The 15,037-nt window shown below is 39.5% G+C and overlaps 1 protein-coding gene across 1 annotated transcript in view; it reads left to right on the top strand.

Annotated features, from left to right (window-relative positions):
* The window catches only part of LOC144585876 (ALK tyrosine kinase receptor-like), a 683,258-nt gene that overhangs the window by 261,338 nt on the left and 406,883 nt on the right, over window positions 1-15,037 (top strand). Inside the window, exon 3 of the mRNA XM_078383225.1 lies at window positions 2,034-2,192. Within this exon, the coding sequence (XP_078239351.1) occupies window positions 2,034-2,192 (159 nt within the window). The remainder of the gene's footprint in view (window positions 1-2,033; window positions 2,193-15,037) is intronic.

A 15,037-nucleotide genomic window follows, 5' to 3' on the forward strand; every position in this document is an offset into this window, starting at 1 on the left:
CTCTAGTGGCCAGTTCTAGTAGTACGCCTTGGAAACATATTTCTGAGTTTGTTTTTATCATATTTTCAGGCAGTAAATGAAACTGTGGGTACTGATCTCTCAGATACCGTGGTCCTACTGTAATATTCTCTATACAAGATCAATCTGTATTAGGAGGAAAATTTACCTACAGTATTGGATTATAAACCATCCCAAAGCCATTGTGCATAGATATATCTACATACGCACATAGAGAGTAAGCACAGACGGTCTGGCTAATTGATGAAAAAGATGGAAACAGTCCATCCAATGCTTCCGAATTTTAGAAGTCAATGCAACAAAGCAAGAACTACTGTAGATTAGTTATGCACTTTGCACAATTTATACCAAAGTAATTTGGGCAACTGCAAACATTTTCGCCAAGGCTGACACAAAATATCTTGCCATCTTGCAAGCAAGAAGGGAAATTTTGCACTTTCATGTTTTCACATGAAGGATTCACATCCCTAGTGAAGAGTTTCAGTGTGTGGCAGAGGCTGTTCTTTCCAACTGAACATTCTCCATGGGAAGAGAATTATGAAGAGGTGAGGATGGGGCTAGCCTGCTCTCTTTCCTCATGTAGTGGGTTGACCTTACCTTGAAGGCATGAAGAGGGTGTAGGCTGAATGGGAATGGACTTGTGGACGCTATCCCTAAATGTCATCTCAAAAGGTTATCAATTCTGTTTAATTTTCTGTATAATTTTTATATGTGTAGGTTGTCCATAAATAAGCCATCACTCCACTTCACGCATCGATGTAGAACAAGCCTACATGTAAATAGACAGTATGCAAGTAGTCTCCATCCATGCAAACCTTATGAATGCAAAAGGGATCGCAAGGGTGGTTGTGCTAATTCATGACTCTGCTGCCCTGTTGTACATTCAGCTTACATGGTTTTTTAGTTTATGAAAAGGGGTAATGTCTCTCCTGGCTAATAATGTGCTCTGAGTTTGTTATCTCCAGACACGTGGTGTGAACAAAGTGCTAGCAGTGTCATGAAAGTGGTAGTATATATGGTAAAGAAGGTGAAATGGAAGATGTAAAAAGGCTAATTCATTTCATTTTGTCATTAAACAGGTGAATTATCTGAAATAGATCAGAGAAAGGGCATGGGTATTAACCTTAGGATTAAAAGGTACAGTGCCTCTAAGAGAATGGGGTGAGGATCATAAATCTATGCAGTCTGGGAAGAAATGAGATGTTTAATAGAGAATCTAATTGAAGTTTAAAAAATGTCTTGGCTGGTTTGGCTAGTGTCAACTTCAATTATTTGGGTTAATCTCATCCCAGGACCAGAATAATAGATGTTAATGAAAATCTCCAAAGAGCAGCGGTTTTCTCCCCCAAAGGTCTGAAATTTCTAGGCCAACTATAGACTGAGGGCAAACATAACTTGAGCACACAAAATAACGTACATAAAAATGACTTAGGTAGAATTAAAGGGTCACATAAGCCCAGTACCATTTCAAGGAAAAATTCACCACAGGTACCATGGCATACATTTTCTCAATAGTAAAGGGAGCTACATGCTGTGCCTCAAATGGATAATGATATGCTGCTCTCTTATCTGTTGTTCTGCTTTTTTTTTTGTTTTGTTCCTGTGTTGCTCCCTGTATGACCCATGTAAATAAGAAAACAAAGAAAAACAGAAAATTTTGCATTAGAGTGGGCCCATGTTACTAAGAGCATATCCTTTGTTGGCAATCATTTAGCTTTTACTAGTGCTATGAAAACAAAGAGGAAGCCTTCCTAAATCTCGTTACAAGTTGTAGAAATGTATTTTGTTTCTCATTAAAGATTGTGCTTTAGTCACAGTGAGAAAACAGGTACCACTATATCTAGCAATATAATATTTTCCTAACGTGGAATGGACAAGACAAAACAATAACAATAACAACAGAGACTGCAAGGAACTTTCAGTTGACTATTGGCAGAGACAGATACAGAGATAGATATATTACCATTTTCTCTCTCTCAGAATATTCTGATTCTCTTTTCCTTTCCTTTCCCCAGTTTTTGACTGCGATTTTGAATCACCCTGTGATTTAGAATATATCCCATCAGTGAAGGAGGGCCATAACAGATCTTGGCAAAGGCTGAGAGCAGATGATCTCTCACAGCTCCTTATTTTGGAAGGTCCAGACCGGGATTATTCAGAAGATTCAACAAAAGGTAAGAGAAACAAAACAAAATTTTAAAAATCTGTATTCTCTTAATATACTATTGGCTATCTTAAAAGGGCTTCATTGATGATCATATCTTGCAATGTTTTGTTGAGATTACAACCTACTTGTCAATAGATGTTGGGGCAAATTTGTTTGCAATGAAGTTTTTTGCAATGAATATATAAAATCTATATTGCTGCTGCAGCTACTGCTACTACCACTATTACTACCACCACCGCTACCACCACTACTCCTACTCCTACTCATCAATAACAACAAGAAGAACAACAGCAAGAACAGCAGCAGCAGCGTGCTATTTTATGTACAACGTCCTAACTTTGAATTAAGCTTCTGGAATTCTTACTCTTGTTAAATGACAAACTCAAACTAGCAGTAGAACATTTCTGGTGCATTCAGATAATTTCCTATAAACTGCCATATTTATATGAAAAGGTGATCATGATGAGAAAACTTAGGCAAGTTGGCTTCCATGTAATATTTGTAAATAAATGGCACAGACTTAGATCTACCCAGTGATTTTACTATGTGACCATTTTTCCTCTTAAAGACCTGGCTGACACCAAATCATAATACAGTATAACAAAGCCATTTCTATGAAGATGCATTATCTGGATTTTTTTCCAAGTGCTTAAAATTCAGAAGACATTGAGACTTACAATGGTTTTTATGAGAACTTAAGTACTGCTTATGGCATCTATGGCACCAATACCAAATTGCTTTTACATAGTTGTTGGGCCTACACATGCATACAACCTACTTACGCTACCCTGCGTCAACTAGAAGTACATGGATTTCTCCACATGGATAGTTCTGCTTCACATTCAAGCTTATTCTTCTTAAATCTTATTAAATACAAATTCAAGTTTGACTATGGGGGTGGAATTTTGTGGCAATAATGTATTTGTGAACTATATTCCCTAACATTTAACAAGAATTTTCTAGTCTCTTGTTGCCCCCTGATGTGTGTGACTAAAAGTGTCTCTTACTCACTGATAGCTGAGGATGGTAGGAGTTGTAATACAGCTGCACTGCAACTCCCTTACCCTGGCAGTGGTAGGAGCACCACAAGATCTCCATCATCACATTGGAGAGTCTGCACAGAAAGGATTATGTTGTCAACAAGTGGCCAATTGTTTCCAGGCACAATTCAAAGTGCTAATTTTAACCTATAAAGCCCTAAACGGCTTGGATCCAAACTATCTAAAAGACCACATCTCTGTCTATGAGCCTGCCCTGGTGATAAGATTGGCCCCACCATCTTGACAGATGTGTTTGGTGGAAACATGGGAGAGGGCCTTCTCTGACATCATTCCCAAACTCTGGAACTCCCTCCCAATTGAGGCCAGGTTGACCCCATCTTTGCTGGTCTTCCACAAGCAGATAAAGAGCTTTCTCTTCAGGCAGGCTTTCCCTTAGTGATTCATCATCTGACAGGTGTTTTTAAATGTACTGTTGTACATTATTGCTTTATATGTCTTTTGATATTGATTTTGTTTACCATTCTAGTGTGGTATTTGATACTTTTGTAATATTAGTACACTCACTGTTTTTAGTTTTAAACATTTTCTTCTACTGATGTAAGCTGCTTGAGTCCTTTTTGAGGAGAAAGGTGAGGTGAAAATATTTTAAATAAATAAACGTAGAGGGAACTATGTGACCAAATCCAGATTAAATCTTCAGACAGGGGTTCTCAAAGTGCATTCTGTGGCACCCTTTGGCCCCTGCAGTGCCCTGGGCCACCGCCAAACCCAGCCTGGGGCACTGCAGAATCTTCTCTCTGTCTCTCTGCTGAATTGATGGTGCTGGTTTTGCTGCCCCTCTGGCTCCAGTTGTTTCATGCTCTTTCACCTCCATGTCCCCCATGCACCCCTCACCACTCTCCTGCTCTGTTGCCACTGCCACTGCTCAAGGGAACTGTGAGCTGAAAAAGTTTGGAAATCACTGTCTTAGGAGATAGAGAATTGGTTTGACTAATGAGACTACGGGGAGGGAGGTGTCAAAGATTGCCCTTGAAAACATTTCAGTAGCAGGTTGCACTGTAAAAACACTTTGCTTCTCCTAAAAGTTGGCATAGTATTTTTCTGGCTGATTAGGAGAGCAGCATGCAAGCTCTGGAGTCAAACAAGCAAACTGCAGGATAGTCATGAATAATTTCTATTTAGTGGGTTGAACTCTGACAAAGTTCCTCTGTGAGAACTGTAGTCTTGAGAATCACAGGTGACTGTTTTCTTTTCTAGCTCTAAATAATCACTTGAAAATATTGTTCCTTCAGCTAGCATTTCCCATTTGATTTTAAATCATTTTCAACACAGCTGTTTGGCACAAGAACATTGTGTGTGGTCTGCTTCAATCTGGAATAATTAGGCGCAGTAATTTAAACCCCTACAGTTTGTTTCCTGCAAATGCAATTCCAATTAACTGCTTCCCATTTCAGTTCCATTCATAGACTGTGAGTAAGGAGAGTATATAAATGAAGCATGGAGCCACCTTCAGAGACCAACTACACTCTGCAGGCTGGGTAACTCAGGACATAGTCATTACCAATTAACATAGTTGACAATTATAAAGCCTTTAAAACATTCTGATATTTCTGAACAAAAGAACTGTTTAAGCTTCCAGACTGAATTTCTTGCTGTGTAGAAGTCAATAACACAGATAGAAAATTCAATCTTGCATTACTAAATACTAAAAAGGATTAAAATTTTATGAATAGTATTGCTTAATTTCTGTCCATGAGATATACTAGCTCCATAAACTAGCTCCATAAATACAGATGCTGTCTCTCACCTCAAAATGTATTTTTTGCCATGAGATATGAGAGAGCCCCTGAGTATGTACCAAAAAACAAGTTTCTTTAGCAGTTTGTTTGATTTGAATGCTTTCCCCAAGATTTCTCCCAATCACTCAAAGTAGCTCATTATATAACACAACAAACATACTATACGTATATTATATATTATGTAACACAATAAAAAACATACAAAAACATAATGCATATTTATGAACAAAAAATCTGGATTAGTGGCAAGTAAAGAATCAAAGGAGATTTACTACCGTATGATCTAAATCAGTGGTTCTTAACCTTTGTTACTCAGATGCTTTTGAACTGCAGCTCCCAGAAACCCCAGTCAGCACAGCTGGTGGTAAAGGCTTCTGGGAGTTGCAGTCCAAAACTCCTGAGTAACCTAAGGTTAAGAACCAGTGATCTAAATCATACATAATTACTGTGTAGTTTAGATCATTGGTCAGAGAAAAGGGGCAAATTGCCCCAAATGGGGTAAAAATGAAAATTCGGGGAGTAATGAGGATGAGACCCTAACCCCTTCCCTCCTTCTCCTCCTTCTCCTCTGCCCGGAGGGGGAGTCCCTGGCAGCCCAATCGCCCCCTTCTCCAGCCTGGCTGCAACCAAACCACAGCAGATGATGGCCAGCGACAGGCCCCAGTGGAGGGCAAGGCCAGGGCGAGTGGCTGGAACGCCCCAGCAAGGAGGTGCTTGAAGAGGTGGATCACGGTGGAGGGCGTGTCCATGATGTTGGCCTGGGCCAGCATCCTGGTGCTGGGCCGCCGCCCCATGCCCTGTGCCTGGAGGTGCCTGTTGGGCGGCAACAGCGCTCGCCTGACCGTGCGGCTTCCTTCGGCAGTGCCTCCATGCTGGCTGCCCATGCCTGGAGGAGCCTCTTGCCCTCTGTGTGCCAGCTGTCACGGCTCTTCAATGGTGGGGCCCATGACTGCCCCAGCGAGCAGCCGCCAGAGCTGGTGCCAGAGCAGGAGGCATCGTCGGGTGCTCCTGATGGCTGCCCAGGAGCTGCCCGCTGGCAGAAAAAGAGAGCCGCTCCCATGGGGCCAAGGACTGAGTGCAGCCCCGCCAGGTGGTGGTGGAGGAGGAGGCGGCAGCGGTCCAGATGGCAAGGCTTCGGCGGGGCGCTCGACTGGCCACATGTGACTGAGATCCTTCCATTCAAATCAAGGGGGTAATGTTGGCATATAAAAAAATTTTAGGGTGTAAAACGTAAAAAAGTTCCCTGACCCCTGGTTTAGATAAATACATTGGCTTCTGGAGCATATCAAGAATCTCGGAAGAAAGTCAGTCTGTGTTTATAGCAAAGTTTTCAGCCAAAGCTTTGACTGTGTGGATCACGAGAAGCTATGGATCATTCTAAAAGAAATAGGTGTACACCAACAAGTGATTTTCCTGATGCATAAACAATGCTCTGGACAAAAAAGCTGTTAAAAGAGAAAACAGAGAAAGGGTGGTTTCCAATAGGCAAAGGTATCAGACAAGGACATATTTGAACCAGGACAAGTCAGAGGTCTTGATGGTGGGTGCTCCTCCTATCAGTGGTTTGGGAAGCTCCCTCTCTTTTTTGGTGGAGGGTGACTCTCACCACAAAGAGTATGGTCTGCAGTTTGGGGATCCATCTTGACCCAGCACTTACCATGGAGTCCCGAGTAGCATCTGTGGTCCGTACAGCCCAGCTGCGCACCTATCTTTATGTTGGGGCGCTCACCACTCTGATCCATGCGCTTGTAGTCTCAAGATTGGACTAGAGTACTGTAATGTGCTCTATGTGGGGCTACCCTTGAGATTGATGCAGAAACTACAAATGGTCCAGAACACGGCTGCCAGAATATTAACTGGGGTGAAAAAATATAATCACATTTTCCCCACTCTGGCAACCTTACACTGGTTGCCCATTCATTTCCACATTGACTTCAAGATATTAATGATTACATATAAAGCCCTAAATCGGTTAGGACCTTGATACCTGATGGAGTGCCTACTCCATCAGGAGCGCCCGATGGAGCACCTGCTCCCACCTAGCTGTACTCATGTCACTCGATCTAGCCAGGCAGGGTGGCTGAGGGGCTTGACTCCGAGACAGACCCCAAAGGAGAGAACTAGAAACCAGGCCTTCTCAGTGGTGGCCCTTCACCTCTGGAACATCTTGCCCCCTGAGATTCACTGGCACCCTTGCTGGGAGTTTTTAAGAACAAGCTGAAGATTTGGTTCTTCAGGCAGACCTTACCCCCTTCCATCACTTAGTTCCCTGTGTTTTCCCATCTTGGACTTAGCTTACTACTCTTTTTTGTTTGGATATTGTCTGTTTTAATTCTTGTTTTATATTGCTCGGACTGTAAGCTGTCCAAAGTAGATTCTTTTGAATCTAGATGGGCGGGGTAAAAGCCGAATCAGTCAATCAATCAATCAATCAATCAATCAATCAATCAATCAATCAATCAATCAATCAATCAATCAATCAATCAATCAATCAATCAAAATATTTTAACACCCAGTATGTTCAACCTGTATGCAGAATGTATCATATAAAAAGCAGGATTTTGTTCAGGTGAACAATAGGAAAATTTGTGAGGAAATATTAATAATTTAAGATATGCAGATGACAGTATATTACTGGCAGAAGGCAGCAGTGACTCAAAACAACTCCTGATAAAGGTGAAAGAACTAAGTACAAGAGCAAGATTGCAACTGAATATTTTTTTAAAAAAATCAGGTCTAGAAAAGCATTACATGACATTAATGCTGACAGGGAGGAAACTGAAATTGTTAAGAATTTTGCACACCTTGGTTCTGCCATTGATCCAAATGGAGGTTACAGTCAAGAAATCAGAATACTGAATCTCAGAAGACCAGCTATGAAGGTACTAGAAAAGATTCTCAAGGGTATGGAGGAAAATCAGGGCACATGTTACCTTTAATACATTATTCTTGATGATAGGAAAGCTGGACAATGAGGAAAGCTAACAAAAAATAATTAATACGTATGAAATATAGTTTTGGAGAAGAGCTTTCTGGTTACCATCAAATGCAGAAAGACAAATAAGTAGGTGTTATATAAAATTTAAGATTGAGCTCTCCCTCGAAACAAAAATGACCAAACAGTAGTTATTGTAGAATGGTTACATCCTAAGAAGGCAAGAGTGACTGGCAAAATAATTATGATGCAAAAATTTGAAGGCAGCAGGAAGAGAGGAAGACCAAATGTGAAATGAGTTGATTTAATAAAAGAAGTCATAGCATGGAGTTTGCAAGAATTGAGTAGGCCTGTTAACAGTAGAACCTTTAATGGATTGCTAATTCATAGGGTGGCCATATGTTGGAGGTGTCTTGACAGTACAGTACATAGCAACAACTGACAAACCATAGTGGGGAATATTTGGCTCTTTGTTCCCATCGACAGATCCAAAATAGCTGGTGATAAGGGACTGTGGGAGCTGAAATCCAAATAATCTGCGTAGCTTGAATGGTCCCCATGCTGTTCAAAGGCAAGACCCTTCTAAAAACCAGGAGAATACTTAGTAAATTTCTTGACTGATTATAACTCTATAGAGGAGCCTCCCCGAGTGTGGAAGATATGGCAGGGCCCTCCTTATTCAATCCTCTGTACCTTCAGGGAAACTCTGTACCTTAAGGGCAACTGATGTGCTGTTGTATTCTCCATCCTTGCATCAATGAGACACCTCACTTGGGAAGCCCGTGGGAAGATCCATTTCCTCCCTGTGTCCTATGGCTTTAAGAAGGTTGTGCATCAGGTCAGGACCAAAGGTTATCGCTATCCTGGCCCTTGAATCTAATGATCTGATCTGGCAATATTTATTTATTTATTTATTTATTTATTTATTTATTTATTTATTTATTTATTTATTTATTTATTTATTTATTTATTTATTTATTTATTTATTTATTTATTTATTTATTTATTTATTTATTTATTTGGCTTTTGCCCCACCCATCTAGATTCAACGAATCTACTCTGGGCAGCTTGCAGTCCAGATTACATTCCCAAGCAGTGGAACCCTCTTTACTGAAGGTGAAAATGAATGTTTTTGGAAATTATGAAAGTTTCTGTGCAAGTTTTGCATTTCAGGACTTTTTTGTAGAAAAAAAAAATAATAGCATACAAAAATTTGTTAACAAAGTACATAATTCTTTTGTCCAAGAAAATAAAATTTTGCTAACGCTGCTGACACACACACGAATCATTCTTTTTTCTCTTATGCAGGAACAAACAATCAGCCAATGCTGGGCATTTTCAATAGGGAGTTTTCATGTGTCAAGATGCCCTTTTACATCAAGGACATGAACATTTATGAACATGCATTATATCCACACATCTTGCTCCTGCTACTGATCACGAGGCATATCCTTACAAACTTACATGGCCAATGCTTATTATCAGTTTTCATTATTAAAGCACTCTCCTGAACTCCTGCCTTGAACAGCTGGCTAGTGTAGGTAGCACTTTTAATTATCTATTTACATAAAGGCACTATTAAATACTATATAATGGGTAAAATGGGTATTAATCCCAAATACTCGATAATAAATCCTGTTGAAATCATCATCCAGCACCACTCATATTTAAATAAATTGAAAGTTCCCTTCCCCTTGTTTCACATTCCAAGACTCACCTGGGCTTTCCTAGGGAAGCCTTTGGGAGCCACAAGATGGAGGGGTGGGTTTGGGGAGGGAGAGCTTTTAAGAATCAAAGACAGATGTTGGATCACCACAGCCTTGGTGATTTTTTTGTTATAACAGACCACTGTGCAGCAGAATATTTTGTCTACCAGTCCTGTATAACTGTGATAGCAGATTGGTCATTGTTGCGACGAAATAGGACGAAAGTATTCTAGTCCTAAGTTCTGCGTATCTAATAGGAGGTTACAAGGAGAAAGAATCATGTCTTATTGTACAGCCAGAAATAAAGACATTGTTCCCTTTGTTCCTTGATGAAGATCATCCATCTAAGCAACTTAAATTTTCTCAGTTACATAGCCAGGCCGAAAGGAGAGCTGTAAAGGCTATCCATATACCAGAAATAAGGGGAAATACATATTTAGAATGTTATTTATCCTTGAACCCTTCTATATGTCTTTTTCAATGAATAAACATGCTTTGCTCCCTTCATTCTGTTACACAGGTCAATGTTACTCTTCATTGCCCTGAAGTTCTTTGAAGTTGATAATTTAAGAATAAATAAAATAGGGAAATTCCTTACTGTGCCCTCAGAATTGTTCACTCTTAGGTATTGCTGCAAGTCCACTGGCTCTTTGTTTGTTTTTTGCAAGCCTAATCAGAGATCTGGGTATTATGCCCTAAAACTCTTCATAGGCTACATGAATGCTCACAACCCATTCATTAAGAGAAGGCCTGTGAAGAGGAGTAAAAGGGCCTGTTTCACTGCAGCTGGAAGGCCCATAGGATTCCTTATTGTTTGAAAATAGCTAGCCTTGCTGATCCCAAGAACATTGGTAAAGTTTTGTTTGTTTTGACCTCCTAATAGGCTGGCATGTACTTAGGGAATTTGCCATTTCTTTCAATGCTATCATAAGGTTTCCAAGCTGGGTTTTTTGTATATCTGTGGCTTGTATATAACTCTGTCTATGAGTATTTTTGGTGGAATTCTTTAATTTCTCTACTTCTTGGGGACTGGTCATGAAGGAGATAATAATATCTATGTTTAGTTGTTTTAAGTGAATTCAGGGCGACTGAAGGTGACTTTGTGTGACTTTGTACAGCTCTGTTGATTGAAACTTTGGGGAAGTTCTCTATATTTACCATAACTCTTCTGTATGTATAAATGTGTTACTAGTTTTACGAGCTTTTTGTTCCGAAAATATGATAACCACCTGATTAATCAAATGTTTTGGGCATTTCCTGAACCACCTGAATATATGGTGCTATTTTCTAGTAGTAGTGCAGGAAGTGTTGTCTTTATCATATAAATGTTGAATTATACCTGAATAAGTTACACAACAGGATTTTGCCTGACAGAATTTACAGAGTTGATGATTCACCATATCACCACATTCAAGGGTTTACTTTAGTTCTGACTTACCATTGGATTTCTTCCATAGACTTATAAGTAGATTTTAAGGGTTTAAACTATTCACATCTGAGAAGTTAAAACTGATGTAAAGACTTACGTGTTCTCTTTGTCAGATGCTTTCTTTTTATTTCTTGTGGAAATTCTAAAATATAAAGGTCACAAAATGGAATGTACTGAGACCTAGGCAGAAAAAAATATTAGCATCCAGAGACAATGAATTATTGGACTGTGAATGTTTGCTGACTTTAATTTATGGCCCTTTTTGACAGAGAGGGATGAGGAAAACAGTACAGGATAATAAAGCAATAATCCTGAATAAAATATTATATATGAACACAGCTAGGGAGGATAAATCAAGGCGTGCATTCACAAGAAAATAAGTAACAAAGCTTCATATTTCTCTTTATATCCATGGTATGAAGGGAGAAGCTTAGCAATATACATATGAGTTAGAAAGTTCATGCTGGATTGTAGCAATGATAATATTCATATAGTGAAAATGAAGATTGCCCAAGTCTGCCAGGACCTCTATTTTAGAGACCCGCCAGTTGTATCTAACTTACACAACATTTTCAAATGCCACTCTAAGGCACAGGTGGGAAAAACTACTCTTCTTGACAGCAGTTGCCAGCACATTGCAGCCAGCATGGCCACTTTCTCCATCTTTGCTTGAATGACTATTCCTGTATCATTAACTAAAAAACAAGATTAGCAGCTGCAGTGCTTATTACGAGCACTATTTTGGCAGTGAAATAAGCTGTGGGTGCTATTCCTTTGGTTTACACCACGATGTACAAGCAGTTCATCTATACAAGCTATTCCAAAGTTGACAAGGGAATTCACACATGGAAAACTATTCCTGTGCATTGTTCTTTTTTTGTCAGAATGGGGTAAATTTGTTTGAGCTTTAACTTATCTGTCCTTAAATATAATTATACCTTCTAGTGCTGATGTGTAGGCTGGTATACCATTGCTTCTGTATCTAAAACAGCAGCATAGGGAGGCAAGTAAAGAGGATAATCCCACTGCTTTCTCCAGCTATAATTCCCTCCCTCTCCTAAAGGACACAAGTGCATGTCTTCCCTCCCCCTCCCCATAATTTCAAAATGAATTCTCCCCTCCATGGAATATGGCCACAGTCAGATTAAAATCAGCTGTTCAATGGAGAGGATCTTTATGAATTGTTTGATAACCAAAAGGAGTAATGGCTTAACTGGGCTATTAAGGTTCCAGGAACAGTTGAGTGTTCTAAATTCAGCAGGGCCCTTCTTCCGGTTAAGCACTTCAGAGCTTGAGGGGATGAAGAAAAAACAGAAAAAGTCGAAAAACTATCCTGATTTGTTCATTGTTTATTCATGAAACCAAATAATTGCTTGCAATATTTTCTTGATGATCAATATTACTCACTCTTATTTTTTGATTTTGTGGCAAGGTCACATAATGCTCCTCTCTTTTCATTTGATTATGAGTTGTTATGTTTCAAAGTTGTTTATTGTGTTTTTGAGTGTATATTTTTTGTTACTTGCAAGCCACCTTGGAAGAATTTAGATCCTGAAAAGTAGGGTAAAAATCATTTTAATAAATAAGAAACCAAAATGGGTGCTTGTTCTAGCCTTCTTCTAGAGTTGATTACAGTATTTAGGGTCTGCAAAGCACAGAGATGCAAGGGCCCCAAGAATTCAGCCTCTTCTTTTTTAGGATGCTCTTTCTGTTTCAAGAATATGCTACACAGTACCATGTAACAGTTGCATGATATGCACGTGCCATAAAATGGGTCAGTGTCCTTTTTTTAGATAACAGGTGCTAGGCAACCTAATCAGGATGTGGCTCAAGTCATGCACAGCATTTAATTCTCTAGGCTGTGATTGTAACCCAAAGTGGAAAGAGTCACATTTTTCTCCACCTTCTAGTTGCTCTTTTTAGAACCTCGAGCAGTGACTGTTGGTTTGACCATGGCACAGAGAAAAATTAACTATTCCATCCCATGCCTTTCATCCTCCCAACTTCATCCTCACAACAGTCTGGTGTTGTAGGTTAGGCTAAGAAAGAGTGACTGGCCTAAGGTCACCCAATGAGTTTTCATGGATGAATAGGCACTCAAAGAAGGACTCCTAGAAACTTAGTCCCACACTTTAACCACTGCTCCAATTTACGTTCTTATACAGTTGTGAAATATACTTTCTTAGCACAGAAATACTGACCTGTCCTTGTACAAAGGTGCTCTCTCTCAAACTTTGTACATCTTGGGAAAGTAGAGAAATCCCAGATACTAGCTGTTGCTGCATGATAATAACACAGCAAATCAAGGCATGAGGATAATGGTACCATGTATTCTTTTAATTGAGCCATTCATGAGCATTTATTTTTATGGTCATATGTAGAAACCTTATTACGTCCGGTGAACTTCATTCAGACTCTCATTTAAATTCATATATAGCAGGATAGATGTGATACCCAGTGTGGTATAGTAGATTGAGTTATGGACTGTGGTTCAGGAGACCTGGATTCAAATCACCACTCAGCCATGGGAACACACTGGAGGTGTGGAACTAACTGGTAAAGTCACTCCTTAAAGATCTCACTTATCTTGAAAGCCCTATTAGAGTCTCTATAAGTCAGTTCCAACTTGATAGCACATGACAACAGCAATAGGTTATAGCGAGTTTGATCAATATCTCTTTCACTCAGTGTATTTAGGAAGCATGTGAAAGGGCTGGTGCAAAACATGTCACGACTGTGAAATAGCTGACATCCACAGAACAAAGTTGACATTCACAGATCAGTTTTGCTAATCACTCCTTTTGTCTGTGGCCCCATATGGCCCCTGAAAGTAGGATGCTTGTGGACATTGGGGGATGTGGTAGAATATGGTGCAGTGGACTGCTGAGGGAGAAAGAGTAGGTGGATATTGTTGCCTCCTTTATATGACTGGAGAGGCCTCATGGAACCCAAATCACTGATGTTAAAGATGGAGTGAAAACCTGAGCCTTGATGCATATTCCTGAACAAACAACAATCTGATACAACAGTGCCCAATAATATGACATCCATCACACTGCCATGTTTTTACATTGTTGATGCTTTTAATTGTAATTTATTGTATTGTGTTTCTGTCTCCACTGCCTTTTATCTTATTTGATTTGCAATTCCTAACGTATTGGTGTTGTTTTATTTTGTTACTTTGTTGTTCTGTCTAGTTTTTTAAACTGCCCAGAGTGGCCTTGGCTGCCAGATGGGTGGTATATAAATCAAATAAATCAAATCAAATATTATGATAAAATTGGGAAAAAACCAGCCAAATTAATAAATGTCTAGCCATTTTGTGTGTATGAGTGTTTTATGTAACAGAACACCCCAAATTAAAAAGTCATATTTCTAGTTCTTCCGCCTTGCCATATCCCTTCTTGTGGTTTCCAGAACAATCCATCCATCTGGATTGTTCTGGAACATTAGAGCATTACTTCATGATCTAAGTAGGAAAGAACTGATAGTAAGCCGCCTAGAGTGGTCTTATAGACAGATGGGGGGGTACAAATCAAATCAAATCAAATAAATAAATAAATAAAATAAGGAGAAAAGAAGAAATAAAGTCCTTGGAGCAATTATAGAGCAATTGGTTCTAAGAGAGGCGTGTAAACATTCCAGACCATGCTACAAAGGGGCTTGAGACAGCATCCTCAAGAGGTCTGATATCAACTCTCACAGACGTGTTCCACCAGTTTCTGACTTGCGTCTACAATTTTTCTGCACTGTGGATTGTGCTAAGCCTGAGGAAGTGGAATTTTGTTTGATTCTTTAGTGGTCCAATAAAAGGTATCACCCACTATTATATTTGTGTATTCTCATTTAAAAGTCTTCCTGGCCTTTTTCCTATTTTTAGAATTCAGCTAGCACAGCTTAGCTCACTGTAAACCACTGTCGGTAATGTCAGCAAAACACCTTATGCCATAAGGAAAGTGATTTATTATTATTTAGTTATTCA

Source organism: Pogona vitticeps, chromosome 1 (assembly GCF_051106095.1).
Source record: "Pogona vitticeps strain Pit_001003342236 chromosome 1, PviZW2.1, whole genome shotgun sequence".
In the NCBI taxonomy this organism is placed as follows: domain Eukaryota; kingdom Metazoa; phylum Chordata; class Lepidosauria; order Squamata; family Agamidae; genus Pogona; species Pogona vitticeps.